The sequence below is a fragment of the Oryctolagus cuniculus genome, chromosome 7 (assembly GCF_964237555.1).
Source record: "Oryctolagus cuniculus chromosome 7, mOryCun1.1, whole genome shotgun sequence".
Taxonomy (NCBI): domain Eukaryota; kingdom Metazoa; phylum Chordata; class Mammalia; order Lagomorpha; family Leporidae; genus Oryctolagus; species Oryctolagus cuniculus.
This window is the reverse complement of record NC_091438.1, coordinates 21,750,389-21,764,548: the sequence shown is the minus strand read 5'-3', so window position 1 is coordinate 21,764,548 and position 14,160 is coordinate 21,750,389. Positions and strand designations below refer to the sequence as shown.

Sequence of the window (14,160 nt, the reverse complement as noted above, 5' to 3'; positions counted from 1 at the left end):
AAGCTGGAATCAGAAACGGGGCTGCTACTCTGCCGCTGTGCCACAGGCCCACCCTTTTTTAATTTTTAAAAAGTGAGGTAGAGCCCTTAGAGGAAAAGGATTAAATCAGAGGCATAGGCAATAGTGGTAGTATACAAAATGCAGGTTAGAATTTTTTTAAAGGAGACAGCCCTGTCAGCTGTCACAGAAATTTTACAACAGCCAGAAAAGCCATCTGTTGCGATGGATACCACATCTAGCCTGTGAAGGCATTTCTGCTTGACTTGACCACTCAGAAGAGGGCAGGATCCATCACAAGGAAATTTCGTTTTGAAATGAAAATGCGTTGAGAGGTCAACCTGCAAAACCTCTCGTGTGTGCTTCTAATGCTCTCCATCTGCACAGCCACCAACTGGTTCAGGCACCTCCAGAGCCCACCCAGCATCCCCCCACCACACACACACCCGGGCCGGGTCTCGCATTCCCTCCCTCGGCGAGTCCCTCTGGTCCCCGGGCTCCCTTGCCTTCCCGCGTCTTTCACACCGCTGCTCCTCTGCCCAGCAAGCCTCCAGCCGCGTCCCGCCTCCGCGTCTGAACTTGAGCGAGCGCCATCTGCTCTGACAGCCTCGACATCTCACTGGGTTTCCGTCTAGTCTCCCGTGTTTGAACATTTCTGCCCCTGCAAGCGCTGCGATGCCAGGGATCATGGCCCTCTGTGGAACGTCCTTTTAGGTGGGCAATAAATGTGCTGACCGTGTGGTCAAGTTCCAGGCAGCCAGTACACCTGACCCACTGGCAACGTCGGGCCGGGGTGCTGGGGGGTGCACCCAGCTCTCGCCACTGCTCCCTGTCTTCACCACTAGGATTTACCGCAAGGGCCTCAACAAGGAGCCATCCGCCCCCCATTTCTGGAGTGACAGGTACTTGGCCCTCAGTGTCTCCTCCTACACACCTCCCACTTCCGAGACCCGCAGCAGGTGTGGAGGAAAGACCAGGGCTAGAATGAGCTTCCTGGCCTCAACAGGGCAGTGAGCGCCTGGCGTCCGCGCAGCTCCGAGCGCACGGTGGCTCTGCCTGGCGCGGGGGTCTCTCCTGGGTCTGATCTCCGCCGGCACCAGCCAGCCCTGAGCGAGGCCGCACGCTCACCCGCTGGGAGCGCTTCGCGGGAACACTGTGAGAGTTCTTTTTTCAGTTGATGGCTACCCTGGCAATTGCTCAATGCAACGTAAAAGCTGTTTGTTTAGGGCTTCATGGAGTGAGGAGCTGCAGGGGGATTCCGGGCGGTTTCAATTCTTAGCGCCCTTTAAATTGAGTATCTTCCATATATTCAATATAATGAAAATAAAACCTTCCTCACACAGAGTTAAGTCTGGAAAACAGCCTCAAAAAGAGGAGACTAAATTCAGCAATTAAACACAGACGGGTCCGAGGAGGACGCCATCTGGTCCTGGCAAACTCCAGAAACAACTTCCCCTCGACCCAGCCCAGAGGGGGCGCCAGGGAGGCGGAGCCGCTTGGCGGGCGGCTGGGAGGTTCTGGAAGAACTCCGGACCCAGCAGGGAGAGGGGCCAACGAGAGACACTCCAGGCGGCTTTTATAGATGTAAAATATTTTATTTGTAAATGGTGATCTTCTAAATCTGTGTCCACAAATTCCAAAACCCATAACACTCTGTATACTTCAAAAAATTCAATTTTTGCCAACATTAGATACTATTATACAGAACAGAAAACAACAAAAACCCGGTAGGACAAATACTGGTAGGATGTCAGAGTATTGTACAAGAGAAGAAAAATATTCAAGAAACAAATTTCATACAGCTATTTATCAAGAGAAAAATATATACAATTGATTTATTCTGTAAGATAAAAATACATCATGCCATATACATTACGAGTTCAGAACTGCATCACTGTGCACTGTGCACACAGAAACTTCATCTCACACTCGGCCTGTGAAGGGTCAGTACCAGAATTTTAAGTACAAAATAAAAACCTAACCTGGTTCAAAATGCTGATTAAGTTTCTACAAGCAAACACAAAACAGTGTGTCTCTTTTATTAAAGAAATGTAAACAAACAGGTCATACAAACACATTGTAAAATTACATCTTCCAGAAACCCTACTGCCCGCTGGCACAATCACATCGCTCGCCCGCTCGCGCTCTCGGTTTTTTTTTTTTTTTCCTTTTTTCAAATTTTTGTGTTAAATAGAAGGCTAAAGAGTTAGGTTTAAGTTCCTGCTACATGATTCTAGGATGTTTACATGATTCTTTGTGGTCTGAAACAAAGTTCTAATCAAAACTACGTCTGCTGAAGGAAAAATTCAGCCTCCATGGGGTGTGTCTGTAAGCAGTTATTCACAGTTATCACAAATTGTAAGCACAAAAAACCTGACTGAGGAAGTAGGGATGCAACAATATAATATGAAAAAATTAGTTTAAATTACCAAAACAGCTATAAAAATTGTAATCATAGCATACACTCTGCTTTGTCAGAAGTGAGGTGTATAAAACAATTAAGTCCCAATAGACTCTAGTTTCCAAAAAACCCCAAACACTCTAGGTTGAAATTTTGGTTATTACATAATGATAATGGCATATTTAATAACAAAAAATTATATTGTGACATCCCTAAGAACATTTTATAAGCACCCGAGCTGCTGCAGAGCCTGGTAGCATTTGGTCAATAACTATTTTTATACTGTATTTTTTTCTCAAAATATTTACATATTTGTACAAAGTAACAGGGTTTGTTAGTTCTGCAGGTAACAGCAGCAGCTTGGCTTTCTTCTAACTTTTATTTAAAAATAGCTTCATTCACTTATTCAATAATAAATACAAAAAGTTTCTCTTATTTTACAGAAATCAAAAACTACAATAAACTGACTCATGGAATCAAGTATTTAAGTGTATTTTAGTGCAAGTTATTATCCCTTAGCTCTATCCCTAAGGAAGTCATTTCAGTACATTCCTTGTTCAGTGGTGTCTACTTTACTTAAACACATTTCTAAGTCAGAGGGCCTGCCCCTTCTCCACAGGCCGTGGCCAGCACTCCGGACACCCCCTTTCGCTGGTGATTTCAGTCTTACATTCATAGGAAGGCCCTGCCCTGGGGCGGGGCAGCCATCGGCTCTGTGCCCCAGTAAAATTCTCCTCAGTGAGATTAACAAAACAAAACCAAACCCACCCACAAGGAAAAAAAAAAACAACAACAACAACAAAAGAAAAGAAAAGAAAAAAGAAAGAAAAGAAATAGAAAACAAGCGAAAGTGCTGGACCATTGTGTATCCGTTCGCCCTCAGCATCTGCAGGACTCCCGGTCAGCTCTCCAAGTGCTTCCTTAACCTGAAGGGCCGAAGCAGCCAGGACTCCCAGAGGCTGTTCTTCAAAAAGTCACAAAACAGAAAACAAAGCATCCTGTCTGCAGATCCCAATGGTGTGTAGAATCGCCGCTTCCCAGGGACAAGCCGCCTGCTGAGATGGCAAGGAATGCGTTCAGTTCATCCACTTCCGGCAGTTCACCGCTCCGCAGTGACACGGAATCTTGTGCTGGTCGTCTTCAAAGTCAAACTTGTAGTCATAGCAGAGCTGCCCGCGGCAAAGACAGAGCGTGAGAGGCGGGGAGAGGAGGACCAGCCCCTCCTACTTCAGACCCAGCACACAGAATGCTGCCAACCTCTGCAGGAGGCCCACGGGTGCGGGGAGGGGCCTCAAGTAGCAGTAAGGAAGCTAACTTTTCCAAAGAAGTGCGAGAGGAGGTATTTTCAGGCTCCGTGTCTCCTGGGCTGGAGAAAGCTGCTAGGACTTCTCACACTGCTGTCCCAGCAGGTGCACGGGCGCGTTGCGGGGACAGAGCCCCCAGCAAGCCCCCACCTCCCCTGGCTTGCTGAGTCGGACATGCATGTTTGGGCAGATAGAGTGGCGCCCCCAGCTAGCACTGTTTTTCCTCTTTCATTGGGTATTTAGGGACTGCCAAATTATTCTCAACATCTCAGAGCAACCCTGCTCTCAAGGTGGCTGGGAGTCTGGACGATTTGCATGGTCCAAGCCCTCCCCTGCCCCCCGCCCCCAAGCTGTCCCTGAGAAAGGTGACCTGCAGAATGACGGAGTCTTTTCTAATTTAACACTCTAGGACAGAGCTTGGAGAGACTTTGCACACAGAAGGGAAAGAAGACATTTACTGAGAATACTATTCCCAGCACTGACGCTACTGCCTTCCATTAGGTATCTGCTGGGTTCCTGCAGGAGCTTTGCAAGGAACTTTTCTATTTTATAGAAAACAAAACAGAGGCTGAAGGAGGTTAAATGACTCACTCCAGAATACTCAAGGAAGAGGAGAGCCCAGGGGCCTGGGATCAGCCCCATCTGTCTTAATGCCCAGAGCGCCCCCTGCTGGTTACTGGCGCCATGCTGCGCTCTCTCATTGGGTAGTTACTGGGACATGTGCAATGAATGGACCTAAGTCTGGTCAGACCCCAATTCTGGACTGAAGAAAAGAGATTCCAAAAAGGTGACCAAAAATACAGGTGCAACCCCACAGCTATGTTCATGAAGGGCTGGGGGCTCCAACAGTCAAGATACTCGGGCTCCGCGCTCCCCAGACAGGATGTCTCCTCCAGAAAGCACCGTGGCTCATCGGGTGCTTTCCCACAGACACCAGCTCCAGAAGGAGGGTGACTCGCCCAGGTGCAATCACATATATGAAAGACAAAATCGGGAAACTGACATGCGTAATTAAGGCTGATAATAATTAACAGGTGACATGCTGAACCAAAGTCGTCTTGTGAGACCAAAGAGACGAATATCAAGTTCAGCACTCAGCCTTTGGAAGACAAAAGCAAAAACAAAACTAGCAAAAATTCTAAACTGTGAAAACCTACTGGTGTGAGGAATGAGTAAGCTTGTGTTGTCAGTGAGCCTATGTGCAGACTGGAGCCACAGCGCTCCCCACACTTGTGACCTTTGGCCCTTCCAGTGACAGCAACTGGTTCCGTTCCCACAGGCCAGAAGGGGCAGTGACTCCGTGTTCGTCAAACAGCTCAACGACAGCCATGACCTCTAAAAACAAGTATGCTGCCAACTTGCAGCTGGGCGCGGGAATAAAGAAAGGTCTCGGGACACCAGAACTGACGCCGTGCGAGGGGCACGGGCGTGCTGACCTGTGGAAGAGGAAGGCTGACAGTCAGCACCGTCAGAGCTGCCACGTGGAAAGAGGTAAAGGGGGGTAGGGAGCAAAACCTGCCCCACCAAGAGGAGCCCCGTGTCATCCAGGAAACTAGACCTGGAACAATCCAGAACGAGAGCAGAGTCGCCAGTGTGAAGGCGTGGCTGCTTCACGGAGGCCACGTGAGACACCCAGGTCTTCACGCTCTTACCTCTTCTCCTTTTTGGATTCTCCGATTGGAGCTGATGATAATTTTGTGTCCTCTCTCAAAGGTCACCACTTCAGCCACACAATTAGGCGCACATGAATGGTTGATGTATCTGAAAGCCATGTCAGGAAACTATTGTAAACAACTAGAAGATGCTTTAAAAGCCTTGAAAAAACTCCTGTTAATTACATTTGTACTTGTCCATTACAAATAGAACACGTATGAACAGAAATTTTAAATACAAATTCTCCTTTTCAAGATTTATTTTTATTTGAAAGGCAGAGTTATAGCAAGGGAGGGACAGGGACTCTCTCTCTCTCTCCCTCCCTCCCTCTCTCCCTCTCCCTCTCTCTCTCTCACACACATACACACACACACACACACACACACACAGTCTTCCATCTGCTGGTTCACCCTCCAAATGGCTGCAACAGCCAAGCTGGGCCAGACTGAAACCAGAAGCCCAGAGCTTCTTCCGGTTCTCCCACATGGGTGCAGAGACCCAAGCACTTGGGCTCTCGTCCACTGCTTTCCCATGCAAATTAGCAGGGAGCAGGATCGGAAGTGGAGCAGCCAAGTCTTGAACTGGCACCCCCATATGAGATGCCAGTGTCGCAGGCAGCGGCTTTAGCCACTGAGCTACAAAGCCAGCCCCAATAACAATTCTTGAAACTTGTTTGCTGTGAATCTTTCTTCACTGCGAGGTTACAGTAAGAGCACTGCTCCTCTGCTGCGATCCTCTCTGCACTAGCATGGGCCGACCAAGCAGAGCTGTTTATCAGACTGCTTTCTGCCTTACCTTGCAGGCCCTCCTGTGAGCGTTGCATCAATCACATGGTCATTATCCATGCGGAACATGTACACGCCGCGATTCTAGAGAGAAGGAGGCAGTCATGAGTGCATCCAAATAGCTTCAAGCGGACACTGAGTTGCCATGAGCTGAATGCCCCGATGACACTTGCTTGGACACTCTACCAACCAGCCAGATGCCATTTACGTGGGACACACGGAAAGCACTGAATCGGGCTGTCCGAGAAGCCAGGCCCATCAGTTCAGTTACAGCTATGCAAACAAAGCACCGGTTTAAAGAGACTACACTGATGAAACAGACAAGAGAAAAATGGAAGAAGGACAGAAACGACTACTGTTCACAAGCGAACACGGCACGGCAGCTTTGGCCTGCCTGCCAGGCTGCTCAGACGGCACAGGGACAGGGACGGAGTGTGGTCAGGGTCGCACATACCTGTGACTCATAAAGCTTCTCTTTCCTGTTGGCCACTTCATTTCGAATGATAGTCCCTATATACTCAATGACCATAGTGTGCTTCTCAATGTCTCTAGCAGCATACAGGCCCAGCCCCTGTGAACACAAAGCACGCACATGGCCTTCAATCCATGTGACAGCACATCTGCATTCTACTTTTCACACGAGGATGTTACTGTTGGGTCTTTACAAAAGTCATACTTAAGGTTTCACATAAACTCAAATGAACTTCACATTCTTTCCTGAAATTTAAAAATTTAACAATCTTTTTTAAACTTCACATGAGGGAATTACTTTTTTTTTTTTTTTTTAATTTGAGAGGTAGAGTTCAGAGGAGAGAGAATGGAGAAAAGTCTTCCGTCTGCTTGTTCACTCCCCAAATGGCCACAACAACAGGTGCTATGCCGATCCTAAGCCAGGAGTCAGGAGCTTCTTCCAAGTCTCCCACATGGGTGAGGGGTCCAATGACTTGGCCGGCTTCTGCTGCCTTCTCAGGCCATTAGCGGGGAGCTGGATCAGAAGTGGAGCAGCCAGGACATGAACCAACGCCACAGAGCCGGCCCCAAAGTTTGACAACCATACCATTTCACACCACACCACAATTCCCTTGTTCCTGTGTCTTCTTTCATAGTGCATTCTCAGGGTATATCTATGCTACAGCTTGAATGTGTTCTCAAAGTTCGGGTGCTGGAAACTTAATCCCCCAAATGCAACAGTGTTGGGAGGCGGGATCTTTAAAAGAGGTGCCGAGGTCCGGGGAGCTACGCCCTCGTGAATGGATTAATGCCATTATCCCATTTCGTGCCAGTGGATTACCAAAGGGGTGGGTTCCTGAAAAAAGGATGACTTGGCCTCCTTCCCCTCCCTTGCTTTTCTGCCTTCCACATGGGACAGGACAGCCAAGAAGGCCCTCACCAAATGTGCGCCCTCAATCTTGGGACTCTCTAGTCTCCAGAATAGTGAGTCCCATTTGACTGTTTATAAATTGCTGTCTGTGGTATTCTGTTATAGCAACAAAAATAGACTAAAACAGTCTACAGAGTGATACTGTTGATTGTATGTCCAATTTTTCTATTACGCTATCTTTATCTTTCAAGTAACATCCTACTGAGTTCCTAAAGATTAATACTTCAGCTAATGACTTGTAGTATTTATTATTCTACTAGCATAATGATACACTTAACATAAACAGAAACAGAGCTTACTATGAAGAATTACTAATATTGTAAACACTTTCAGATTGGGCTCCAAAGCTTCATGGGAGCCAAGACAACGGAAGAAACAAGGAAGTTACTACTTTGCTCTAATTATCAGGAAAACTGTAAACAAATGAGGGTCTTGGGCAAAGCAAACCATTTTTTCTCCTAATACACAGTTATGAGCCCGAGCAAGGAATGTGTAGAAATTTTAACTGGCTAAAACATTGAAACGGGGGCCAGCGCGGAGATGCAGCCTCCACCTGCAACTCCAGCATCCCTCATGGGCGCCGGGTTGAGTCCCAAGTCCCGGCTGCTCCACTTCCAATCCAGCGCCCTGCCGTTGCTCCTGGGAAAGCAGTGCAGGAGGGCCCACATCCTTGGAGACGCAGTAGAAGCCCCTGGCTCCAAACTGGGACAGCCCCAGCTGTCGCAGCCATCTGGGGAGTGAACCAGCAGATGTTGAAACCTGTCTTTCACTCAGTAGCTCACGCTACTGTCTTAAAAAATAAAATTTGTACAAGGAAAAAAGTTAAAGACACTATGGATAAGATGGCACTTCAAAATGTTCATGGGAAACTGAATGCAAAGGTTATGTTGTGGGACAAGCACTGCGCACAGTGGGCTAAACTGCCACCTAGAACACCAGTGTCCCACTCAAGAGTGCCAGTTTGAGTCTCAGCTTCGCCACTCCCAAGCCAGCTCCTTGCTAATGCACCTGGGAAAGCAACAGCAAATGGTGGGCCCCTGTCCAAAATAAAACAGTAGTGGAATGGAAGAAGACATGGTCATTAAAGAGAATGAAACTGAGCTACTTCACTCGTCTAGGAGTGCTGGTATTAGTGAGAAAAGAAAGATGGAGAAAAGTATATGCACCATTATTCACTCCATTTATAAAATATGACCTACCTAGGAGATGGACGTAGAGAGGCCGGCAGATCAGGAGGGAAAAAGAGACAACAAAAAACCCACCGAGAACTCTCAAAAATGTTTCAGGGGGCCGGCACTCTGGCATAGCAGGTAAAGCCGCTGCCTGCAGTGCTGGCATCCCATATGTGCACCGGTTCAAGTCCCGGCTACTCCACTTCCGATCCAGCTCTATGCTATGGCCTGGGAAAGCAGAAGGTGGCCCAAGTTCTCTCTCTCTCTTTGTAACCTTGCCTTTCAAATAATAAATCTTTTAAAAAATTGTTTCAGGTTAAAGATGGCAAGCTGAACACACATAGTCAGGCTCCCACCAAAATCACATTAAGGAATCAGAAACAAAAATGGGAACAAGAATGATTTAACTATCTCAAAACATTTAAATTGGAGACTACAGCTTAAAGGAGAAAGAGGGAGCATTAAATTGCTCGCAGAACCAGAGATAACAGGTAGACAGGAAGGAGAGATGAGGTATTCCTAGTGGGAAAATAAGATATCAAACAAAAGATCAAAACTAGAAAGGGTTCTTAGGTGATTTTCCTTAACGCATAAGAAAGACGAGCCGAGAAGTGGAGCAGTCCCAGGACAGAGATGGGAGGAACAGTGCTCAGAGAAGGCAGATACTCTGGCGCGCATTAGGTCACAGGGGGCTCCCCAGAGCTGGACTCAATAAGGCTGGGCGGGAGGCCCTGAATCTGCAAGCCTTAATATTCCCAGGTGAGGCTACTCCTGCTAGGCTAGGGTCCACACTGGGACGTCCCAGTTCTCAGGGTCCAGAATTTGCTTATGGGAGCAAATAGGCATAAAACAGGAGGAACTTGTGAAAGAACAAACATAAAACACAATTTCCCAGACTGAAAGTGGCTCATCAAGTGAGGAAACCAGTAACTACAAAGACCTTAACTTAGGTCTATTTTTAAGAAATACCCAAGTATCAAAAATAGAAGATCCTAAACACTTCTAGTGAAGAAGTAAAAGGTTTGGAGCCAGCACTGTGGCACAGTGGGTTAAGCTGCCACCTGCAAAACTGGCATCGCATATGGACACCGTTTGGAGTCCCGGTTCCTCCACATTCGATCCAGCTCCCTGCTGGTGTGCTGGGGAAAAGCAGCAGAAGACAGCCCAAGTGTCTGGGCCCTTGCCACACATGTGGGAGACCTGGAGGAAGCTCCTGGCTTCTGGTTTCAGCCTGGCCCAGCCCTGGCTGTTGTGGACATCTGGAAAGTGAACCAGCAGATGGAAGGGATGGAAGATCTGTCTCTCCCTCTGATTTTCAAATGAAAGAAAGAAAGAAAGAGAAAAGAAAAAGGTTTCGAGAATCTGCAAATGAATGACTCAGCAATGAAACTTTGACCCAATCTATACTTTGAAGCAATTATACTAGCTTCTGAAAAGCAACTGGAGGGAAGGAGATTGCCAGGTCTTCAATGATTACATAGACAATGAGATATACGTTAAAAAGGGAGTGGGAGCCTAATACTGGATTTTAGAGAGCCTTTGGGAGGAAGAAAGAATCGGTTGGCATTGTGGCACAGCAGGTAAATCTGCTGCCTACAATGCTGGCATCCTATCATGGGTGCTGATTAGTGTCCTGGCTGCTCCACTTTCTATCCAGCTCCCCAATAGCCTGGGAAAGGAAGTGAAAAATGGCCCGAGCTTGGGACCCTGCTCCCCATGTGGGAGACCCAGTTGAAGCTCCTGGCTCCCGGCTTCAGCCTGACACAGCCCTGGTTGTTACGGTCATCTGGGAGGTAAATCGGGGGATAGAAGGTCGGTTTCTCTCTTTCTCTCTCTAACTCTGATTTTCAAATAAACAAATCTTTAAAAGACAAACAAAAAAAAATCAACAGCACATGATGATGGTTTGGATCTAGGGGTTTTAACATGAGAACAATGAGAATAATAGCGCTATCATTCAGGAATGCAAGAAAACCTTGAGGATGATCAGGCTCAAAGACTGGAGAAGTCCGACGAAATGAGAGTATTATAATTCCATTCCGGGACATCCAAGGAGAGATGCCGAGTGCCGAATACACACTTGGTTATTCAGGTTCCAGCTCAGCCCGTATGGACTGTCGATGTAAATTTAATTTCTTAGTCTAAGGATGCCTTACTTGATGATATTCTACAGTCTATCAAAACTATGTAATGATTTTATGAAAAGTTAGCTTCTAAAATGTATGGAAGTTTCCAAAATTGGGGTACTTTTTTTTTTTTTTTTTTGACAGGTAGAGTTATAGACAGAGAGACAGACAGAAAGGTTTTCCTTCCATTGGTTCACTCCCCTAATGGCCACTATGGCCGGCGCCGCACCAATCCGAAGCCAGGAGCCGGGTGCTTCCTCCAGGTCTCCCATGCAGGTGCAGGGGCCCAAGGACTTGGGCCATCTCCCACTGCTTTCCCAGGCCATAGCAGAGAGCTGGATCAGAAGTGGAGCAGCCAGGATGTGAATGGGTACCATACAGGATGCCAGCACTGCAGGTGGTGGCTTTATGCACTATGCCACAGTGCTAGCCCCTGGACTTTTTTTTTTTTTTTTTGACAGGCAGAGTGGACAGAGAGACAGAGAGAAAGGTCTTCCTTTTCCATTGGTTCACTCCCCACTGGCTGCTGCAGCTGGCGCACCGCGCTGATTCGAAGCCAGGAGCCAGGTGCCTCTCCTGGTCTTCTATGAGGGTGCAGGGACCTTGCACTTGGGCCATCCTCCGCTGCCCTCCTGAGCCACAGCAGAGAGCTGGACTGGAAGATTGGGATACTTTTTGAAAATATTTTTATTTGGGGCCTGCACTGTGACACAGCAGGTTAAGCCATTGCCTGCAGTTCCAGCAACCCATAAGGGTGCCAGCTGGAGTCCTGACTACCAAACTTCCAATCCAGCTCCCTGCTAATGTGGCTGGGAAAGCAGCACAGGATGGCCCAGGCACTTGGGCAGCCTGTGCATCCATGCAGGAGACCTGGATGAAGCTCCTGGCTTACATGTGGCCATTTGAGGAGTGAACCAGTAGATGGAAGCTCGCTTGCTCCCTTTCTAAGACTGCCTTTTAAATAAATAGTAAATCTTAAACAAAAAAAAAGATTTTTATTTGTACTTTTCCCAGGTGCTTGAAACAATTTCCCTGAACTCTCCACAAATAGTGAGTGAAGGTGCAATGCTAGCACCTTCCCAAGAGTGCTCATCAAGACTGAAAGATGTAGATCCCCAAGGCCTCATTTCCATCTGGGAGCAACAGAGCACCGTGCTCCGAGAGTAAGCGGCTCCACTGCTAACGCCCAAACTGACGAGACGTGACAGCGCCCTGAAGAGGGCTGCCACCCCTGCAGCACGGGGGATCCTCTCTCACGTACGGGATCTGGGAACCAGCATGTTCGGATTTCTAGCTCTCTCTCTCAGCTTCCCTACCACCACGCGCTTCTTCACCTGAATCCGAGAGCGGGCCAGATACACGTTGGACTTCCACTCGGTCTTCATTTTCCGGTACTGCGACGACTTGGAGTGAACAAACTGCTTGCTGTAGGGCGCGCTCAGCTCCCCCGTGACGGTGCTCTGGAACGACTTCGAGGCGCTGGTGCTGTTCAGCGTGTGCGGCCTGCGGCGACGGTGCAGGACAGAGAGAAAGGAGAACTGGAGACACCTCTGACTGCCGCGCACGGCCGCGCCAGTGCACATCCTTCCCACAGAAGCACACGCGAAAGCTGCCCCGCAGAGACACACGGCGCTCTCTGAGGTGGTCAGGCACATACACAGCCAGAGACGGCAGGGTTTGTAAGCAGCGGACAAGTCAAGCACAAAGAACACTAATACGCCTAGAAACCCTGGGCTGTACTATGTGAAGTTAAAACAAAATACCTTAACACAAACCTCTTGACATGCGCACTCATTTTAGGTTCGGAACGGGCACAACCTGTGGGGTTAACGGCAAGCGGGAGCTCCATGAGCGGATTTCGGCCGTATCGGAAGGTGTAGTTTTCACACGCCTCAACCCCAGGGAGCTGAAAGGAGGCAAAAAGGCAGAAGGTAACCTTTCCATCAGGACCACAGAGAACCTCCAGCTTGCCAAGAGGATTAACAAGACCTGTAAATGCTTCCCCTGGCATCAAGATGTTCTTTTCTGTTAGTCAACATGATCAGCCTACACTCACATCTATTTAACAGTATATGAATTCAGTTTCAAACCATAACTTAGTAAACCTGGGAAATGTCCTTGGAGAAACAGGTTAACCCAACGTATATGCTTGTGTGCTTTTAGGATCTGAGGATTCCAACATTCACAAGCATGAGTGTGATGATTTTCACTTGGATTAATGCCAATTAAAAATATTTCCTTAGTTTCATTTTATTTGAAGGGTACAGAGATAGAGCCACAGGCATAGACGGAGAGACCTTCGATCTGCTGGTTTACTGCCCAGATGCTGGCAACAGCCAGGAGACTGGAATTCAATCAGGATCACCCACGTGGTGAAGTACTCCGGGTGTCACTTGCTATCTCCTGGGTCTGCAAAAGCAGTAAGTCGGATCTGACGCAGAGTAGCCAGGTCACACCAGGCACTCTGCTACGGGGTGCAGATGCCCCAAGTGACAATTTAACTGCTGTGTGAACTATGGGTCTAAGCCAGTTTATATCTCTGAACAGAATATAAAAAAATCGAGAACAGTCTTAAATAATTTCTTACTCCTTTCAACTGGATATAACATGATGAGGTTATTGGTCATATCCTAGGATGTGTCGAATCCTAGGAGCATAGGTAGTCCTAATAAAGTTTAATTGTAAAATGATTTGTATGTTACAAGTCTTTTCTATGAAATTTATTTCTCTATACTCATAAATATAAGACACATGTCATTTAGGTACACCTATTCCAAAGGAAGTAACTGGCCTAATTATTCAGTGGCTCTGGGCATCTCCTCTGCCTACCCAAAGAAAATACATCAAGTTTTTTGTTAAAACTATGCCTTATACATGCAAATTTTCCAGAAATATCATGTAGGTATGTTTCAGTTACAAGAACTGTCAAACATGCTTGTCTTGCCAACAAGGGTTGCTGCCATCTCCTGTTCTGGGCACTGTCCCTAGGAAGAACCCAGCAGTGGTCAGCAAGTGGGTGGACGAGCACTCTGATGTGCACGTGAACTTTGGAAGCCAACTTAGAATCATTCCTCGCCCAGCGTAACGAGGACAGGACGCACTGCTGGTGTCCTTCCCTCTGCCTTTTCAGCCCTGAAAAGAACCTGACATTCACTGAATGAACATTTTTTTTTTTTTTTTACAGGCAGAGTGGATAGTGAGAGAGAGAGACAGAGAGAAAGGTCTTCCTTTGCCGTTGGTTCACCCTCCAATGGCCGCCGCAGCCGGTGTGCTGCGGCCGGTGCATCGCGCTGATCCGAAGCCAGGAGCCAGGTGCTTCTCCTGGTTTCCCATGGGGTGCA

General features: G+C 47.6%; 1 protein-coding gene across 25 annotated transcripts in view; it reads right to left on the bottom strand.

The window, feature by feature from the left end:
• Positions 1–1,571: 1,571 nt before the first annotated feature.
• KMT2C (lysine methyltransferase 2C) overlaps positions 1,572–14,160 on the bottom strand; it is a 422,602-nt gene continuing 410,013 nt past the window's right edge. For 23 of the 25 annotated variants that reach the window (XM_070077275.1, XM_070077280.1, XM_070077282.1 and 20 more), the window contains 6 exons: positions 12,583–12,725; positions 12,154–12,322; positions 6,595–6,711; positions 6,151–6,224; positions 5,355–5,463; positions 1,572–3,567 (listed from right to left, as the gene is read on the bottom strand). In XM_070077275.1, coding sequence (XP_069933376.1) covers positions 3,475–3,567; positions 5,355–5,463; positions 6,151–6,224; positions 6,595–6,711; positions 12,154–12,322; positions 12,583–12,725 — 705 coding nt within the window. In that variant the 3' untranslated portion in view covers positions 1,572–3,474. The remainder of the gene's footprint in view (positions 3,568–5,354; positions 5,464–6,150; positions 6,225–6,594; positions 6,712–12,153; positions 12,323–12,582; positions 12,726–14,160) is intronic. The other 2 variants (XM_070077291.1, XM_051857093.2) reach the window with 1 other exon arrangement.